Below are 17,702 nucleotides of genomic sequence, written 5' to 3' on the forward strand. Positions count from 1 at the left end.
GGTCACCTTCGGCCACGCGAACCGCGGCGGCACCAAAAAAACTGGACATCCGCCGGCACGCGATCTTAAGTCACGCGCAACGGTACCGTGCATCAACTTCTGGTTTCGCCTTCTACCTCGTCTCAAAGGATTTTAAACAAAGAATTTGGCTCCCAAACATGTCAGGATGAAATCTAAATGATAACGCACATCCTGAGGGAAATGACAACTTATTTGAGTGCAGGTAATTGTTGGATAGGGTTAATTGGAGAGACATGGGAGAGGTCTTTGTCCTGCAGTGGACCTAGTCAGACTGCTGCTGATGATCATGGTGGAGGTAAAGAGAAAAAATTGACTTCGATTCAGTGGTGTGACGGTGATTTGGCTCGAAAGGATCTCAAAATGGAATCTGAATAAGAAGACACTCCAAAGAATAAACGACAGAATTTTCGTACTGTTAATGCTTTGTTAAACGCGGACACGAACGCGCTGACTTACGTCTTCAAAACCACCGCGCCACAAAAGCATTGGGAATGGCGCCTTTAATTCTGCTTTCACCCGTGCTCACCAATATTGTGATAAAAGTATTTTCGTGCCTGAGCAGAACATCAGGTCGTGCGCCGGCGAATGTGTGGCTGCCAAAAATGAGGCCAACCGGGCCGGCCGCTCCCACTGTGCGCCAAATCACGGAGGAAGCTGAAGACAAACACAAGCTATAGGAGGCAAAGAAAAGGACGAACAAAAGAGAACGAAGAATGGAAAGCGCATCGAAAAGGACAGCAAAATTGTTGGGCTTTCTCTTTGTTAAAGACGGCCCAGCACATCCGCCATAATAAAGTAACGTGCAAGATAACTCGCCAGATAAATCGCGAGCCGCTTCTCCGGTATTCTGCTTCCCCTCAATTAAAAATAAATACATAACTAAATAGACAGACCCCAACGTGGGCATAAAAATAAATCGCGCTCGAACGACCTCTGGCAATAGTAATTCGTTTAGAAGTGGTTGCTGACCTGTCTCCCCATATTGCCACAAAAATGACTTCAGTGCCCCCACGGCGGTAATTCCAAGCCGAGAAATGGAACAGTGGTGCCTGCTTTTATAAGAAGCGTGATTAACAAAAAGAAAATCAAAAGCCCATGTCTTTGACAGGTAAGTGTTGCCACTGCCTTCAAGACCACCCCGACGAACGTAGGATTCTTCCACCACACAAGGACACAGTCCAAAAGCTGCAACGGACGTCGGCGACTCTTCGTGACGACAGCGTGTGGAGCGGAGACCTATAGTCTTTGCACGAATAGAGCTAGTACGCAAGCATCGCTCTGTACACCCTAGTCCTTTTCTGCACGGAAGATAAGACTCAGCTTTTTCTAAGTGTAGGGTTACGAGTGCGTAAGAATGGGCCGAGACCGATATTTTAAGTGCCCTCGGAGCGCGTGTGTGGCGGCGCTTCTCGAACGTCAGCTGCACCCAACCGCCGCACGATGCCAGCCCCACGCGAGCGAAGCTTCAGTGCCCATCACTAAGGAAGGACAGCGAAGCCACGCAGCCGGGGGAGAGCGGGACGCCTGTCAAACAGGATCCGAGAGGCGCAGCACCCCAAGTGCCACCAGGAACGTGGGGTGCGCAGTAAGCGACGGCTCCGGTTGTTTCGGTGTCTGAAAAATTCGCTGCAGGCACTTAGATATCTCTTCACTGCGGGACGGCGAAAACCGTCTGCAACTCAATGCGCTTATTTAAATTTGCCGCGCTTGAATTCAGTTCACCCCAGAGGTCACGTGGCCTAGTTGACCTGGTCACATAACCTAAATTGTAGCGAACGGACGCGAGTGTGAGCCATTAAAGGATATATCGCCTTACTAACCTGTTTCGCACGGCTTTGCACACATCACGCCGAGAGAAAATGAGGTGAGCAAGATAGAGACTGAACCGAGTGCGCATGCACATAACCTAACGTAGCGCTGTGCCGCTTGCGTGCGGGTCTTACGGGACGGTTTTGAAAGGAACCTTGTCAAGGTTTGGTATGGTTTTAAGGGGTTTTAACGTATCATAGCGACTCAGGCTATGAGGGACACCGCAGTGGAGGGCTCCGGATAATTTAGACCACCTGGGGCTCTTAACATGAACTGACATCGCACAGTACACAGGCCTTTAACATTTCGCCTCCATCGAAATGCGACCGGAATCGAACCCGCGTCTTTCGGGCCGGAAGCCTAGCGCCATAAACACTGAGCCACCGCGGCCGAACCTGTCGAAAGGATTGTTGGGAACACTGATTGCCTTTTGTGGTACCTCGATGCAGTAAGGCGTGTGGGTAAGACAAGTGTATCAGGTTCCATGGAACGATCAGATGGTTTAGGCTTAACCTCTTTGAACAGTTACCTGGGCATGGAATGGCACAATTTCGTGCTTTACAAACTTCCATAGCTCCGTCTAGGCATGAATGCACGTCCAAGGAACACAAAAACGCTTACATCGCACATGTTCTCAAAATGTCATGGGTGACATTTAGAACAAGTTCCTAAGCGCATGGCCCAGTAACGACGATTACAAAGTCTGGGCTGCATTTAAAAGTAAGTAGTGACGTGTAAAATCCAGAGCACAGTCCAGGCATTGTTTCGCATTTCGTGACTTATAGATGCACAATTAAAATACTGCAAAAATGTTCAGCACCGCTTACCAGCCTTTTTAGTTGAAACCGTGAAGCGTTAGTGCATTATGAAACGCCACTGCTAGTGGCCGGAACGAAAACGGCAAGAAAAAGCAATTGCCTCAGCGTGCTCAAGATTGAAAATTTTTTAAGTGGAAATTTGCGAAAAGTGAAAATTTATGTGCGAAAATGTTGCTTTAACTGACAAGCTTTCTTTAATCACGATTTTTATTTCAAATCAGATATCCAAGCGTTTTAGTGAATTCTCATTACCTTAAGTACTATCGGCCGCAACTGTTACGGGGTGCGGGTAAGCGGTAAAAAAAAGTTATTTCAACGCACTGACGCACGCCAATCGACTGAAAATGTCTGATGGCGTTTGGGATCGGGCTTGCTCCACCAGCTGGCAACCAGGCGGCTGGGTCGCGAGAAAGCGCAATAATTTCTTTTGTCACTTAAGGGTATTGAAAGTCAGATGATCAATTTTAACGCTTTTTCAACTATTTCGACAACCTGCACGCGAACGTTTAAGACTCAAGAAATTTCTGCTAGCGCCTTCCAAGACATGACATACATTAAATACCTGTGCCCCTAGGCATACAGGTGCTTGCGAGCGCTTCTGCCACATGGGCAATTGAGTTCTGTACGCACAAAACAATGATTCAAGGGACCGACATATTGTAGAGCACAGGCAGGTAGGCTAGGTCAAGAAAAAAAAAACGGGCAGCCGGCGTTTGGTTTTTACCGCAGTGTGGAATAGGGTAAACAGCACGATAAACCTGGACATGGAGAACGTGAGGGAGACTGCTAATTAATTCATAGCGTGCGCATGATTGAAATCAGCGCGAAACCCATTCGATAAACACCCTCAAGCGTATTCTCTCTAGGTAGCTTGCACTTACGTTATATACACTGTAAACAAGAATCAACCGAAATGGAAGTTTAAACGGTTGGCGCAAACTTTTATACTCCATATGCGGAAACGTTTACACCATCCATATGGAGTAAAACTGTTTTAAATGACCTGTTTTACTCCCTGAACTACATAATGGGGTATAAAGTTTTCCTCATAACTTCCATTTTTAAATGGAGTTTCTTGGCCTCAATGCGCTCAAAGTCCCCAAAGGAGTAAAAAAACCCCAATTTGCGCCATCCTCCCCGCCACCTACCGTCTCGTCTGCTTCTGGTCAGTCGTCTGATAATGGCGGTGAGTGACGACCCCTTGGTTACCGTCGTCGCTGGGCCTCTGCTCACTTCTGCTCCTTCACGGGCCCCAGCCGCGGTACAAGGTATCGCCGTTTTCCGCTACAGTAAGGTGCATAATTGAACTTCTCTTGTGAAGCTTGCAGTGCTCTAGCCGTATCTGACCTTCCTTTGTTAGTGTCGCCACACCGTTAGAGCCCCTTCTTAGGCCTAAACCTGGCAGCTTTTTTCAGTGTTGTTCTCGCGCTGTGTTGCAGAGATTACAGTGCGTTGCATAACATGGAACTCTGAGAGAATTTAGTTTCAACGCTGAGCTCTTGATTGATCTGATGAGGCTACATTTTTCCTCAGTCATATTGAAATGCCAAGCAGAGATCACCACCCTTAAGGAAGAGTGCACTTAATTATACTTTAGAAGATGTAATGGTTGCACCCTTATTAAAGGATATTTATTTTCCGTAACACCTCTACGAATGCATGTTGGAAGGATGCTCCACATTGATCCACCCATGAAGCAAAAGCCTTGGACTGACGCGCGCGCCCTCTAAACTTTCATGCTGTGCACCCTTCCTGAAGGGTGCTGATCTCGGCACCCTTTTTAGCACCCAAAAGGGTGTTCGTTTGGGGACGGCTGATTTGCACCCTTAAGGGTGAGAATTTGTTTAGTGTGTATCAAACTACCTTCAGGGCTCTTCTCAATTTCAACTTACTCTGCTCTGGTATTTAGTCAAATATAGTGTGATGCATGGCCGTGAAAACTACTCCGCGACTCCTTTTCAGTTTTGAACCATTTATTCTAATGCTATATATTCCTTTATCTACAAACATAGGCAACCAAAGAGGCTCGTGCAGCAAAAGCAGACGACTCCTTCCGCCTTCACCTACGTCGCCGCTGGGCTTGCAGACGGCGAAAAGAACGCGTGACGCACGGCGTCATTAAGGCAGCTCAGTTTCCCAAGTTGGATTGCCGGCTGTCTCCGCGGCTACTGCCCATTCCCGCCGCTGGCACTGCTGTAAGCATAGCCTGAATGAGGATAAGCACTACGCCATTTTTGGGCTCCATTTCAGTGGGTAGTATAAACTCCTTTGTACTCCTAAATACCTCTTTTATGATGGAGTACATCAAATACTCCATTTTTATGGAATACGTAAAGCCACCTTTTGGGTGTGCGCTACAGGACAAGCACTTTACTCCCATTTGGGCGCATTTTTGTTACCAGTGTAGAAGTATATAACCTCCTTGCTTACACCGGCGTCGTAGCGGCGGCCATCCATTTTGGTGGACCACCGCGAAAGTCGGAGCGCTTAACTAATCTACTTAGGTGCACTCAGCAAACTTCGGGTGCTCCACCATTACGCCAGTGAAGTCACATGCAAGCCATCTATACTTTCAATTCTAGTCAGGCAGCGGCGGTCCGAGCACATCCACGCTTCCTCTTGTTAACCTTCCCGATCCTCCCCGTCCACTAGTAGTGCTCATGCTTGGCCTGAAACTGCGCCGGCACAGGGAGGATCCCGTAGCTAGAGCCCTGGCACGCAACATGGAAGAACGCGGTGTTTTACGTTTCCTTTTCGCCACTCACCAGCAGTGCCTGCAGTTCAGGTGGCGGCGAATAAATCCGCGGTGTTGTCCGAAGGTGCCCTCTTGAGAAGACTTGATGATCGAGACAGCTACACAGTACAGAGGCGTTGCCTCCTCTCCGCTCATCAGCCTTACGCGTCAAGCAACAGGACCGAATCTAATTCACTGGCGCTACATTTTTCACCGCTGCTTTTTTTTCTTCTTACCTGACCGGCTGTCTACAACGTACTCACCTCTCTTCCTACAAGGTATGGGAGTTCCGCTGCAGTGAAATCTTAAGTCAGCCAAACGTTTGCATAAGCAAAAACAACCACAGTCGTTTCGTAAATGTAAAAACCTATAACTTTATTTCTACAAAGTATCCCCTCATTTAACAGACGAAGCACGAGTCAGCCCTCGGGGACACGACTCGAGGGAGCACGCACACGCGTACAGAAGGCGAAACGATCGCCCTGCTCTCCACCGCTCCTCTGATGGGCGAAGGTGGTTTCCCTGCAGCTGCAAATACAAGAGCGCCGCAACCTGCGCTCGGCAAAACAACTGCGTCGTGAGGAACAAAAACACACCGCAGCAAGGCACGCGTACTAGCGTCAATACATGGCAGGATTAATTTTAACAGCGAAATTGCACTTGGAACGTCGGGTACAACAGTGACTTAAAAAAAATACGCGCAACGCGACTTGCAGCTGCGCAAACATGGTCTCGAAAGAAGGCACGGCACATAAGCTGATATGCTCTCGAAAACGTCTCTCCGAAAAAGGGGCGTCTCAAAATAATGTGGTTGAAAGATGCACGTTACAAAAACAAAAGAAAAACCTTCGGGCGTCGTTTGGACTGCAACGACGGAGCGTTAAACAAGTTTCAGCTGCTTGAGAAGTTATGTCCGGTGAACTTGCCGCACACAAAATGCTGCACCTTGAGAACATTTCATTCAAAACAAAGAAGAAAAATAGTCGCAAGTAATTATACGGTGCCTTGATACCCAACGCTGCTTCCTCCTGAAGGCTTGCATTATGTCGCGCTAACGAAAATTGCACTGAAGCGAAGTCCCGTGCACAACTTGTACCTTTCCGTTAGCAGATTAAGTAAGGCGAAATCTGCTACGCATTTCTGAACTCCTTGCACTGCACACCAGATGCGAGCAGATCAGAACCACAAAAAATACAAAAAGCGGGTGTGTTTAAGGTACCAAGACCGCCGAGAAATAACCCCCGCCTATTCCGCACGGAGTCGATTATGGCCAAGGCCATTGTAGTGGTTATATCTTCCTTCGGTTGTGCAAGACTAAGCAGCGGTCTAAGCTCTTTCAGATTTAAAGAAGTGTTCGACGCGTAGCTTAGGGAAGAGTGTCCGCCGGCCACATCAAGTGCTAGCAGCGCCATCGGCAGCAGCGAGCAAACTATGCACTTCACACTCGTCAGAAGTGCCCAATTCGGTGCCTGAGCGCGGCAAAGCAGCACTATCCCTATGCCGCGGCTCCAGTTCTACACACAGTTCCCTGCTAAAACTTTCCCCCTCCCCATTAAATTTAAGGGCACTAGCTCAATTTTGGACGCTTAAGGGAACGGCAAGTCGAGAGTTTCGATTATGCAGGCTGTGCTTAACATGAAAGGCCAAATGACAGGACCTGGTGGCACGCGGACTCGAGGCGGGGGACATTACCAAGGGCAGCTGTGGCACGCCGAAGATCGGAAATAGGCGCATATTGCTATGCAATACGCCTCCAAACGGGTGCTGTTTAAACGAGGCGAAGCTCAGGCTAGGTCAGTGTACAGGAGGAGCGGCGCTGATTCAATGCACAGATGCAACACTGAAGTTCGTTTCAGTGCCAAAGCGTTACCCTGCAGACAAACCCTTGATCAAAAAGGAACAATGTTACCCAGTATGTGCAATGAAGCACGGCTGCAAAAACGTGTAGAAAAACGTCACGGCCCCTTAACTGCAACGACTATGGCAAACTAAGCATCGAGGGCATGTTTGATGTTCGAATGAAGCGCAGACAATCGCTCCTGAATACACACAATTAACTTACCGCAATTAAGCAGCTCTCTGTTGGTGGTGCACTGTTCCGTTACGGCGTTACTTCGAATATTTTTCTAGAAAGCTTGGTCCAATTCGTTTCTGCCTCCACGGAAGACATAGCTGGAGCAGGGGGCACGTGGCATATTTAAAATGTCTGAACTGCATGCTTCACACACTGTGATGCATATATACATAAAAACGCACTGATGACACGTGCTCATTCATATCGTAATCACAACAGCCACCAAAGCGCGCCATACGATACCCCAGCATCATGCGCAAACATTCTCTTGAAGCGAAAGGACATCACACATGATATTGCGGAATCGACACTCGATGCCTACACACAAGAGGTGCACCACACGGCTAGTTTTTATTCTTTCCAAAAGTCCTGTGCTTCTGGTCCAGATTTATCCTCGAACTGCCACTTCCGGTAGTTAGATAGTTCATGTTCATGTTCACAGAGCTGCGGCTCGGCTTGGATGCGTTCACTGCGCTGACTCTGGTAGGCTTCAAGGGAATGGAGAGATCCAGTGAATCTTCAAAGTCGTATGGCTTACTCGCGCACTGTCTCTCGGCTTTGGACAGCGGGTCGAACTCGTTGCAGATCATCTCAATGTTAGACTGTGGACCAGGTTTGGCCCCCTTGTCACCGTCGTCCTCGAGATTCATGAGGCGGACTGCTTCGCTTGGCATCACTGCTGCTCCAAGGCGCCGATCAACTAGCTCGTCAGCCATGCCTTCGTTGCTGAAGCCGGCTTCTTCCAGAGAGTTCTCTGCAAGCGAATTGCGCCTGAACTCGGTAGCGTAGGCTCCCCTTTGCGATATCAAAGGGGTGTTCTTCGCCTGATTCAGCAGCATAGGAGGCAGGCTCTGCGCCTTGCTGCTGGAGTCTTTGCAAGAAAAGTTCTCGTTGCAAGATCGCATCGAACCCGGGTCAGCGGGGCGCAGAAAGCGGTTTCCGCCAGGCGGCAGATCCTCACCTCGCCGGTAAGCTCTCTGGTCTTCGGGGTTGTCCAGCGCCCACACAGTCATCTCCAACTCCTTATACTTGACCTGCGAGATTGGCTTGCCTCTTTGGTACCTCTTCAGCGCATGCAGGTACTCCTCACGCTCCTGGATCAAGTTCTGGATGTCATTTCGCAGAGAGGCCTCAGTCGCCTTCCACTCGGAGAGCTTAGCGAACCAATGCTGCTCGTCCTTATTCGCCTTCTCTCGCAGTGCCTGGTTCTCCAAGGTGTAGAGCAAGAGCTGCTTCTTCAGCTCGATGGGGTTGCACTCCTCGAAAATAGTGGAGACCTTGGCCTTGCCCTCCTCCGATGTTATGCCCTGGGCGCATTCTCCGGCCAGCTTCTGGGCGCCCAGGCTGTGCAGGCTCATCGAGGGCCACACCTCGGCGGCCTCCGGCTTGGCAAGCGGCAGCGAGCTGGGGCCTCCGCTCACGTACTGCATGTGCAGGCTGTCCACCTTCTTCTCGAGCTCCTTCCTCTCGGAGAGCGAGGCCTGCAGCTTCTCCTCACATGCGACTTTCTCGCCCTCCATGCGGTGAATGGTGGCCTGCAGCTGGCGCACCACCATGCGGTGCTTGGTGCGTTCCACCTCGATCTGGTTCAGCCGCGCCTGCAGCTCTTTCTCGTAGACCTCCAGCACCACGCTGCGGCTGCCCTGCTGCGCAGAGTCCCAGCCCGAGGCCTTCTCCATCTGGCGGATTCGCTCCTTGAGCTGGACGCAGCGCTCGTCGATTATGTCCAGAAGCGAGAGCAGCTCGTCCTTGGGAGCGAGCGTCGACTCGCGCGAGCCGTGGTCGCGGCAGTGAGAATCGAGTCCGCTATCCTGCTTGTCGGTCTCCAAGATGGCGGAGGCAGTATCCCCTTTGGACGAAACACTAGCAACCGTAGCAGGCTTGGCGACGACGCCCTGACCGGGCTCTCCACTACCGACACCTGCATATTTGGCTCTGGCACGGCCACACACCGTTGTCGTCAAAGTCCCGCCTTTGTGCCGCCGGGGCTTGGCATTCACAGTCCACGACAATGACTCGGCACCGCCCGAGGGCGCACGAGTCTCACCTCGACACTCGGACACAGGCTTGGAAGGCTGTTTGATGGAGGACAACAGCCTGACCGGGGGCGGCTGGTTCGAGCTGCTTTGCATCGTCTGCTGGATATCCTGAACTGCGAAGATGTCATTCCGGAAGCCTTCTAGCGCATGAACTCGGTCCTGCAGTTCCTGTTAAGTGAACGGGAAAACAAACAAAATGAGAATACTGAAAAATTGCTTTGATGAAATGCTTTAAACGTATCAGGACATCTTCAGTGAAAAGCCGTAATAATCTGAACGCATTACTGAGATATTAACAGGTTCCCATGGCATGAACCAGTGCTTTAACTACATCGGCCGAAATTTTCGCGAAATCGTCGCAGGCCATACACGAGAGACTGGCAGCTGCCATAATTTATGTTAGAGCTTCTTAGTACTCGTCTCAATGAGCAAATTCATTCGCTCGTTCGATCTCCAACACGTGGCGTGGCCAAATGGCATGGCAGATGAGGCGGCGATAGCGTCGCTGAAAACGCGTGGGCCTTTAGAGGCAAACGAGGCTTCTGAACGCTATAGTCACCTTTCATGTTAGATTAAGCGTCTAAATAGGCTACAGTAACCCATAATCAAATTATTAGAAACTACCCTAGAGTGTCCATGGCTCGAAATATGCGTGAAAGTGCCTCAAAAAATACAATTTTATCGCATGCACTAAACTCAGCACAGTAAAGCACAACACATTCAATTGAAATATTTTGGGTGGATATTCTTTTTTTTCGTGGTGCGTTTCCGCGCTATGTTTAATATTATTTCCAGCGCGCTGCTGTTGTGCAAAGCATAGCGGCTAGTTTTCCTGCACTCTGAGCATGAATACGCATATATGGGAGTAAAAAAGGAAGTAAACTTTCTTCTAGAGCTCACCCTTTTAAAAAAAGGAGTGCGCTAGAGGCCAGCAGTAATACTAGAGGCACTGCATACTACTGTTTGCAGCCGCAGTGAAAGGACCATCTAGTTTGGTTGAGCAGCCGAAAATTAGAGACCGGTATATCCTTCCCACCAGCGATAGACATAAATAGCACCATGAGCGCGTAAACCAACGTCAGTAGTCGAACTTTTGCGGATGTTCACCCACCTTGTGGATCACGCGGGAGAAATGGAAATGCAACTGTGATGCTTGTAAAGACGAAGCGCTAAACAGAGAGCACAAAGGCGAGGACAAAAAAAAAACAACGGGAGACGCGCAAAATTTCGTCTTTCGACAACGTGCTGTTCTTCCTCGCGCTTCATCTTCTGCAAGTTAGGTACAACTTGCCCTTCAGCGTGTTTTACTACAACAGTGAAATTCGTGCCATGTACGCATTTTGCAGTCTCAGAGGAGCCAGTCAGCCAAGATTTTTCGGTCTGCATGAGTTTCCCGTGATACATTACTTTCGCGGGTTGGTTGGGGCCCCCTTCTTGACTCACCTTGCTAACTATGCGAATAGTCTTCAGCTGGACGACAACCGTAACACAAAACCGTATGCAAGACAAGGAGAAAGCTTTTCTGCGAATGTCCGCCGCAAAATATCACCAATATATTTAACACCAGCTCAATTTTTAAGCACTGAACTGAACTGCTTTCGTGCGCCTGTGGTATCCTGAAATGTATCAATAGGCGTATTCATTAAACTCTGAGCAGGAATGATTTGAGGACGCGGCTCGCGGGGTCAGTAGAGTACATCGCTGCGAAAAGTCCGATTAACCATACGAACCCACTTAATCACTGCTTTTTTCACTTTGTTCCCGGAGGCAAGAACAATCTGTTCACATTTCTGAAGTCTATTGCTTCGCACCTCACGCAATACTAAAAATTATGGAAGGCACTTAAGACAACTTACGTGTTTTGAAAACGAAAACATCCCTTTGTTTTTCTTTATTTTCTCTTCCTTTCTAATCACACACGTACTCATTAGCATGCAGTCATAAGGCAACCCAAATACTAGGTTCACCTTTGTTTGCCAAGAAGGAAACCGGGATTTGTGGCCTACGGTTTGCGCTCTCGCCTCACAGTCTGAAAATACTGGCTTCTATTCCCCGCACCTACGGAAGAAATTTTAATTTCTTTGCGTGATCAGAAGGGTTTCGGGTCGCCACTTTTTCAGGACGTCGGGTTAGGCTGTCGATGGCCAATATACAATATTCTTATTTCTGACGAATATCTTCACCATTCGAAGCACTCCGATCGACCACGCCGCGGGGATCGATCACCAGCTCGCAATCTTAAGGCCGCGGGGTGTTGCCGTAGTAGTTTGCAAGTGCGAATAGATTAAGGACGGCAGCCCCTGGTATTTTTCACATCTGCGACGAGCCAGCAGCGTAAAGGGTGCGTCGCAGTACCGCTGAAGGTCACAAGACATCTAGACTCTAGTCCATTAATACGACCTATTAAATGCAGCCCCGTCACATACACCGATATAAAAACGTGATGGCCCGGCATCGTATACGCACCTTAATTGCGAGAAGGGATTTGGGTTGCTCCTTGATCAGAAAGAAGCTGGGGCCCGGTACGCCCGAGGCCAGGCTCCTGGCTGCCGAGCCGCAGCCGGCCTCGCTGGCTTCGTATGGGCCATCCATGCCTCCTTCGGGTTGCTGCGCAAACAAGGAAGAAAACAGAGCGAAACTGCAGATTTCTGCCACTGGTACTCCGAGAGCCGCCATTTACTGTGCACTAGAAACCTGTGACACCCGCCTGTGCATTCAGAAACCCAGCCATCCGGATCTTGAATGCGTCAACAACGAAGACCTACAACCCAAGGTTCTCATGGGCATTGTTGTGCTCGCGCTTCCTTCCTGTTGTTGAGTTCCGCGAATTTGGACATGGGGAGAGGACCACCGCGAGGCTGGGTGAGCCCTCTGGGGGAGACGTGGCTGGAATGCCGGAAGCAGCGACGATAATAGCGTCCCCATGTGTTCGTTCCAGTCCTCAGACGACGAAGTACAAGATCAGTGTTGTCCTCTTTAGTCACGCCGGGGTTGAACAGTTGCCCGAGTGCCGCGCCTTCGACAGAGGTTCCGCGTTCCGGTCATCAGTACAAGATCTTTCAACCCCTGCTGGGAAACAGCCTGCATTCCAGTGTCACGAAGGCGCCTTGCGAGTCCACATGGGCGTGGTCCGGACACACGTGCGGGCCCACCTGGAGGCCGCGTGGACGACAACATGACCGGGTCCTGTTCCCTTTCCCTCGACTGAGCTGCGAGAGAACATCAGGACCGCCCTGCCGTGAGTGGAAGGTACCATGAGTGCCATCGTGCGACTGGACATCATTCTTCGAACTGTTTTCCCCAGCTAGGGATCTGGGGAATACGAAGAGTATTTAACGAGCTGCTGGATTGGTACCTGGAGGGAGCCCCCCCCCCCCCCCTTCTTGTGAGATACCCTTTGCCGGGAGAGACTCCCGACTGCTAATAAGCTATCTTTACTGAGAAGCACTCTCAGTTGCCCGTACTTGTACATTATGTAAATGGTCTTTGTGTAAAGTTTTCCAAGTTTTCTTCCTCCGATCGTCCTCGTCTCTTCTCCGGCCCAGTCACGCTACCTGAATCCCAACAACTGGTGGCAGCGGTGGGACGTCCACGTGAAGTTACCGGCTCCAACGGACCTCGGCAGCTACGGGACTGACGGGCGTCAGCTATACCTTGGCAGGGTGAGTGTCCAATGTTTTCCTTTCATTCCGCCAGAGCATACTAGCACAGGCAGATGCTAGGTGTGGATTCCTGTTGTCTGGGAAATTGATTTAGGGAAACCGTTTTGTCCACTTCAGGCTTGGGCTTTTGTTTTAGTGGGCTTGCTAACGCCTGGTAGAACACACGATGGAGAAGTTAAAAGCGCAGGAGCTGGTCGAAATTTGCCAGGAGCTGGGGATTTCGCTAAGTTCAGCGAAAAGAAAAAAAAGAAAATCTCGATGTTATGCGGCAGGAGGAGGTGACTACTGAGGAGGTCGACGAGGCTTTGGAAACAATTGCTGGACGCAAGAAAGAAATAGAAGAGCTTCGGTTGGCTCAAGAAAGACGGGTATCGTTCGAGCAGAAATAAAAAGAAGAGCTTCGGTTGGCTCAAGAGAGACGGGAGGTCCGTGAGGCAGCGGAAAAAGCGAGAGAACATGCTCGAAAAATGAAGGAGCTGGAAATCGCGTCGAACGGAGGGAATATGGCGCGTCTTAGCCCTGTAGCTTCGGTAGAGGAGCAAGGGAGGCAGAGATTGCAGGATCTCGTCACATCATACCGCGTGGGAGGCGATATTGCACTCCTTTTGGTAAATTTCGAACGTGCATGCGGGAAGGTGCACATCGACAAGAGCGCTTGGTCGGAGAAGTTACTTCCTCTCCTTCCGTGCGAGGCGGCCGAAGTGGTGGCTCGCCTCTCACGGGAAGAGTGTGAGGACTACGACAAGGTAAAGAGCGCACTGCTTAGGAAATACCGCCTTTCTGCTGAAGCCTTTAGGCAGCGATTCAGGCAGGCAAAGAAAGGCGGAGAGTCGCATACTGACTTCGCGTACCGGCTTAAAGTCAGCCTAAGAGTGGCTTAAGACAGCTTAGGTGCATGGAAGTCATGACAAGGTACTGGAGTGCATCGCCCTAGAGCAGTACTATAGCGCGATTCCTGAAGATCTGAGGATATGGCTGCGAGATAGGCTAACAGATATAGACCTAGACAAAGCGGCACAGCTCGCAGACGAGTATTACGTTCGCCGAAACCTCCAAAGCAAGGCAGGGTACGATAACAGGTTAGAAAAGGGACAAACCTATTTAAAGAGAATCCCCGACCGAAGGGTGCCACCAGCACGCCGGGATCACCGAGCAGAGGATGCGGGATCAAAAGGAGGAGATAGCGAAAAAAGATTGAGTCACCCAAATCTGCCGATTCGCCGAAACAGCAGGCACCTGGAGCTCGCGCGTTTGAAGCGCGAAAGCCGATTGTCTGCTATAACTGCAACAAGGAGGGTCACATCTCATTGAACTGCCAACAGCAAAAGATGGCGTTCGCGTGCATGCGAGAGTCGGAGGAAAACCTTAAATTGCTGGAACCATACATGCGGGACGTGGTGATAAATGGCAAGAAATTCAAAGCACTGCGGGATTCAGCGGCTACCATGGATGTTGCTCACCCGTCCTGTGTTTCCTCCACGGACTACACCGGCGAATGCGCCTAGATTAAGCAGGTCGCCGAAGAACAGAGTGCATGCTTGCCTAGAGCGAAGGTGACTCTAGAAAGGACTTTTGGCAGGCTAGACAAAGAAGCGGCAGTTAGCGCAAACTTGCCGACACACTTGCCCTACTTGTTTTTGAACAAATCCGAGCAGCCGCTGAAAGAGAAAGATCTCTCTTTCACCTCGGGCTTGGCTTGCATGGCGCTAACACGTTCTCGAGCGCGTGAGCTCGCAAAGACGACTACGCTCCGATAAATGAGCAGGCACCGAACCATTCTCCCGACCAGCCGGGGGATTCTTGCAAGAAAACTGATCCGTCTAAACCGTATGAGCATGACCATGAAGGTGTTCCCGAACCAGCGGTAGCTCATGAGATGCAAGGAACTGCCGATTCCGTAGGGAATGGGGCAACAGGAACCAACGCGAAGGATTCGACATTAACCCCCTGCTTCGACTTGTTGGGAGGAGTTGACTAAGGTTTATAGGAAAGCACTCATTGCACAGCAGAAAAGCGACCCATCGTTAAGAGCTCTAAGCAATAATGTGAGAGAGGGAGTCGCCAGAAAGAACATCAGCTTTCATGAAAAATCAGGCCTTCAGTACCGGAAATACTGCGACTCAAAGGGACGCGCATATGAGCAACTCCTGGTGCCTGAGAAGTAACGGCGGCAGCTTGTAGAGCTCGCAGACGGAAATGCATGGGCGGGCCACCTGGGCATAAAGAAAACAAAAGCTAGATTAGCCCTCAAATATTACTGGCCTCGATGCCGGAAAGATCTGGAACAGCTTGTTAGATCTTGCGACACCTGCCAGCGGGTCGGCAAGTCGACGGAATAATGGAAAGCGCCCATGACACTAGTTTCCATCATTACAGAGCCCTTTCGGCGTCTTGTAATAGACACTGTCGGCCCACTGCCAGCGTCCAACTCTGGTTGTCGCTACATTCTGACCTCACTGCGTGCAACCAAATTTCCCGAGGCCATTCCCTTGAAGGAGCTAAGTACCGCATGTGTTGTTGACGCCCTTTTGTCAAATTTCTCTCGCGTGGGGCTCCCTGTAGAGATGCAAAGCGATAACGGGAGCGTGTTCACAAGCTGCTTGACAACAACGTTCTTTGAACGGTGTGGGATTAAAATAATCCGCACTTCCATTCGCCACCCTCAGTCAAATCCAGTCGAGCGTATGCACTCAGTGCTAAAGCGGATACTTAGGTCTCTGTGTTTTGAGCATAAGGGAGATTGGGAAGGCTGCATTCCAGCAGCACTCTTTGCAATGAGATCCGTCCCCCACGAAAGCACAGGATTTAGCCCCGCTGAACAAGTCTACGGGCATGACTTGAGGACCCCGTTGCGCATGCTGAGGGAGTCATGGGAGGGTTACGGAGAGGATCCCTGTGTAGTGGAATACGTTCTAAAGCTACTGGAAAGACTTGCGAAAACCAGAGACCTCTTCGAAGCAAGTGTCAGAGCAGCGCAGTCACTGTCTAAAGTGTACTACGTCAAATCTGCACGCAAGCGCACCTTTCAATCTGGCGACCATGTGATGTTGCTGCGTCCGTCAAAAAGGAACGAGCTTGAGGTGCAATGAGAAGGCCCAGCTAAGGTGGTGTCCAAGCTTTCGGACACCAACTATGAGTTAAAATTTAAGAACAAACACAATCGGATAATCCACGGTAAATTGAGGAAACCTTATGTACAGCGTCTGGCCATGGTTAACATAGCGATGAACATGCCAGAGGAAGAGATCTCAGACATACCTTAAGTCCCGCATGAGAACGAGCAGGCAGCGAATGAGCTGCTAAATTCAATCGACACAGAGCCACGTTTGACGGAAAGTCAGCAAGGAGACATGAAAAACGTCGTCCGCGACTTTTAGGCGGTGTTTTCGAACGAGCCAGGAAAAACAACCCTCGTCGAACACGAAATTCACCTGTCCAGCGAACAGCAGATCAGGAGCAAACCATACCGTGTCTCTCCAAGACAAAAAGAGATCATTGAGACGGAGATCCACCGTACGTGCGAACTTGGCGTCATGTTGCCCTGCGAAAGTGACTATACGTCACGAATCATTATTGTAGAGTTTCCAGGTAAGGATCCGAGACCTTGCGTGGACTACCGGAGGCTGAATTCAATCACAGTGGACAAGACCTACCCCATTCCGAACATCAAGGAGAGGGTTGAAACAGTCGCTAAATCAGAATATATATCCACACTGGATTTAGTTCGTGGTTACTGGCAGGTGCCACTCACTGAGCGCGCCAGCAGGTACGCAGCATACGTGTCCCCCGCGGGCACGTTTCGCCCTGTAATGTTGAGCTATGGCTTGAAAAATGCTCCGTACTGTTTTTCAAAGTTAATGAACCAAGTGCAGCGGGGACTTGCAAACTTCGCTCACCCCTACCTTGACGACGTGGCCATTTTCTCACAAAACTGTGAGGAGCACTCTGAACACCTGCGTATTGTGTTGAGTCGAATGCTTGAAGCTGGTTTAACGGTAAGGGCGGAAAAATGCCAGCTGGGGTGCGTCGAAGTGAACTATCTTGGGCATGTGGTTGGACGAGGCCAACGCAGACCTGCAGAACTTAAAGTGGCGGCCGTGGTGGAGTACCATCGCCCAACCACAAAATCGGAACTCAGGGCTTTTCTTGGCCTAGCAGGCTATTATCAGCATTATGTAAAGGACTACTCTGATTTAGCCAGCCCCCTGACCGACGCGCTGAGAGAAAGTGAGGCTACCAATCTTTTTGGGGACCAAAAGAAATAGAAGGCATTTCAAAGTCTGAAAACGGCCCTAAGCGAGCGCCCAATTCTGGCAGCACCAGATTTCTCGAAACCCTTTATCATACAATTTGATGCCAGCGACCGGGGTTAGGCGCTATTCTTTGCCAGGAAAGCGATGGCAGGCACACACGGCCTGTCCTTTACTTGAGCCGCAAGCTCAGCACGCGGGAGGAGGCGTATAGCACGTCTGAAAAAGAATGCGCATGCCTCGTTTGGGCTATAGACAAACTGGCATGCTACGTCTTCGAGTCCCGTTTCACAGT

The 17,702-nt window shown here is 50.1% G+C and overlaps 1 protein-coding gene across 1 annotated transcript in view; it reads right to left on the reverse strand.

The window, feature by feature from the left end:
- Positions 1 to 7,764: 7,764 nt before the first annotated feature.
- LOC144115179 (uncharacterized) overlaps positions 7,765 to 17,702 on the reverse strand; it is a 180,882-nt gene continuing 170,944 nt past the window's right edge. Inside the window, exons 7-8 of the mRNA XM_077649422.1 lie at positions 11,962 to 12,102; positions 7,765 to 9,663 (exon numbers count right to left, since the gene is read on the reverse strand). Of these exons, the coding sequence (XP_077505548.1) occupies positions 7,801 to 9,663; positions 11,962 to 12,102 (2,004 nt within the window). The 3' untranslated portion in view covers positions 7,765 to 7,800. The remainder of the gene's footprint in view (positions 9,664 to 11,961; positions 12,103 to 17,702) is intronic.

Source organism: Amblyomma americanum, chromosome 1, assembly GCF_052857255.1.
Source record: "Amblyomma americanum isolate KBUSLIRL-KWMA chromosome 1, ASM5285725v1, whole genome shotgun sequence".
NCBI lineage: Eukaryota > Metazoa > Arthropoda > Arachnida > Ixodida > Ixodidae > Amblyomma > Amblyomma americanum.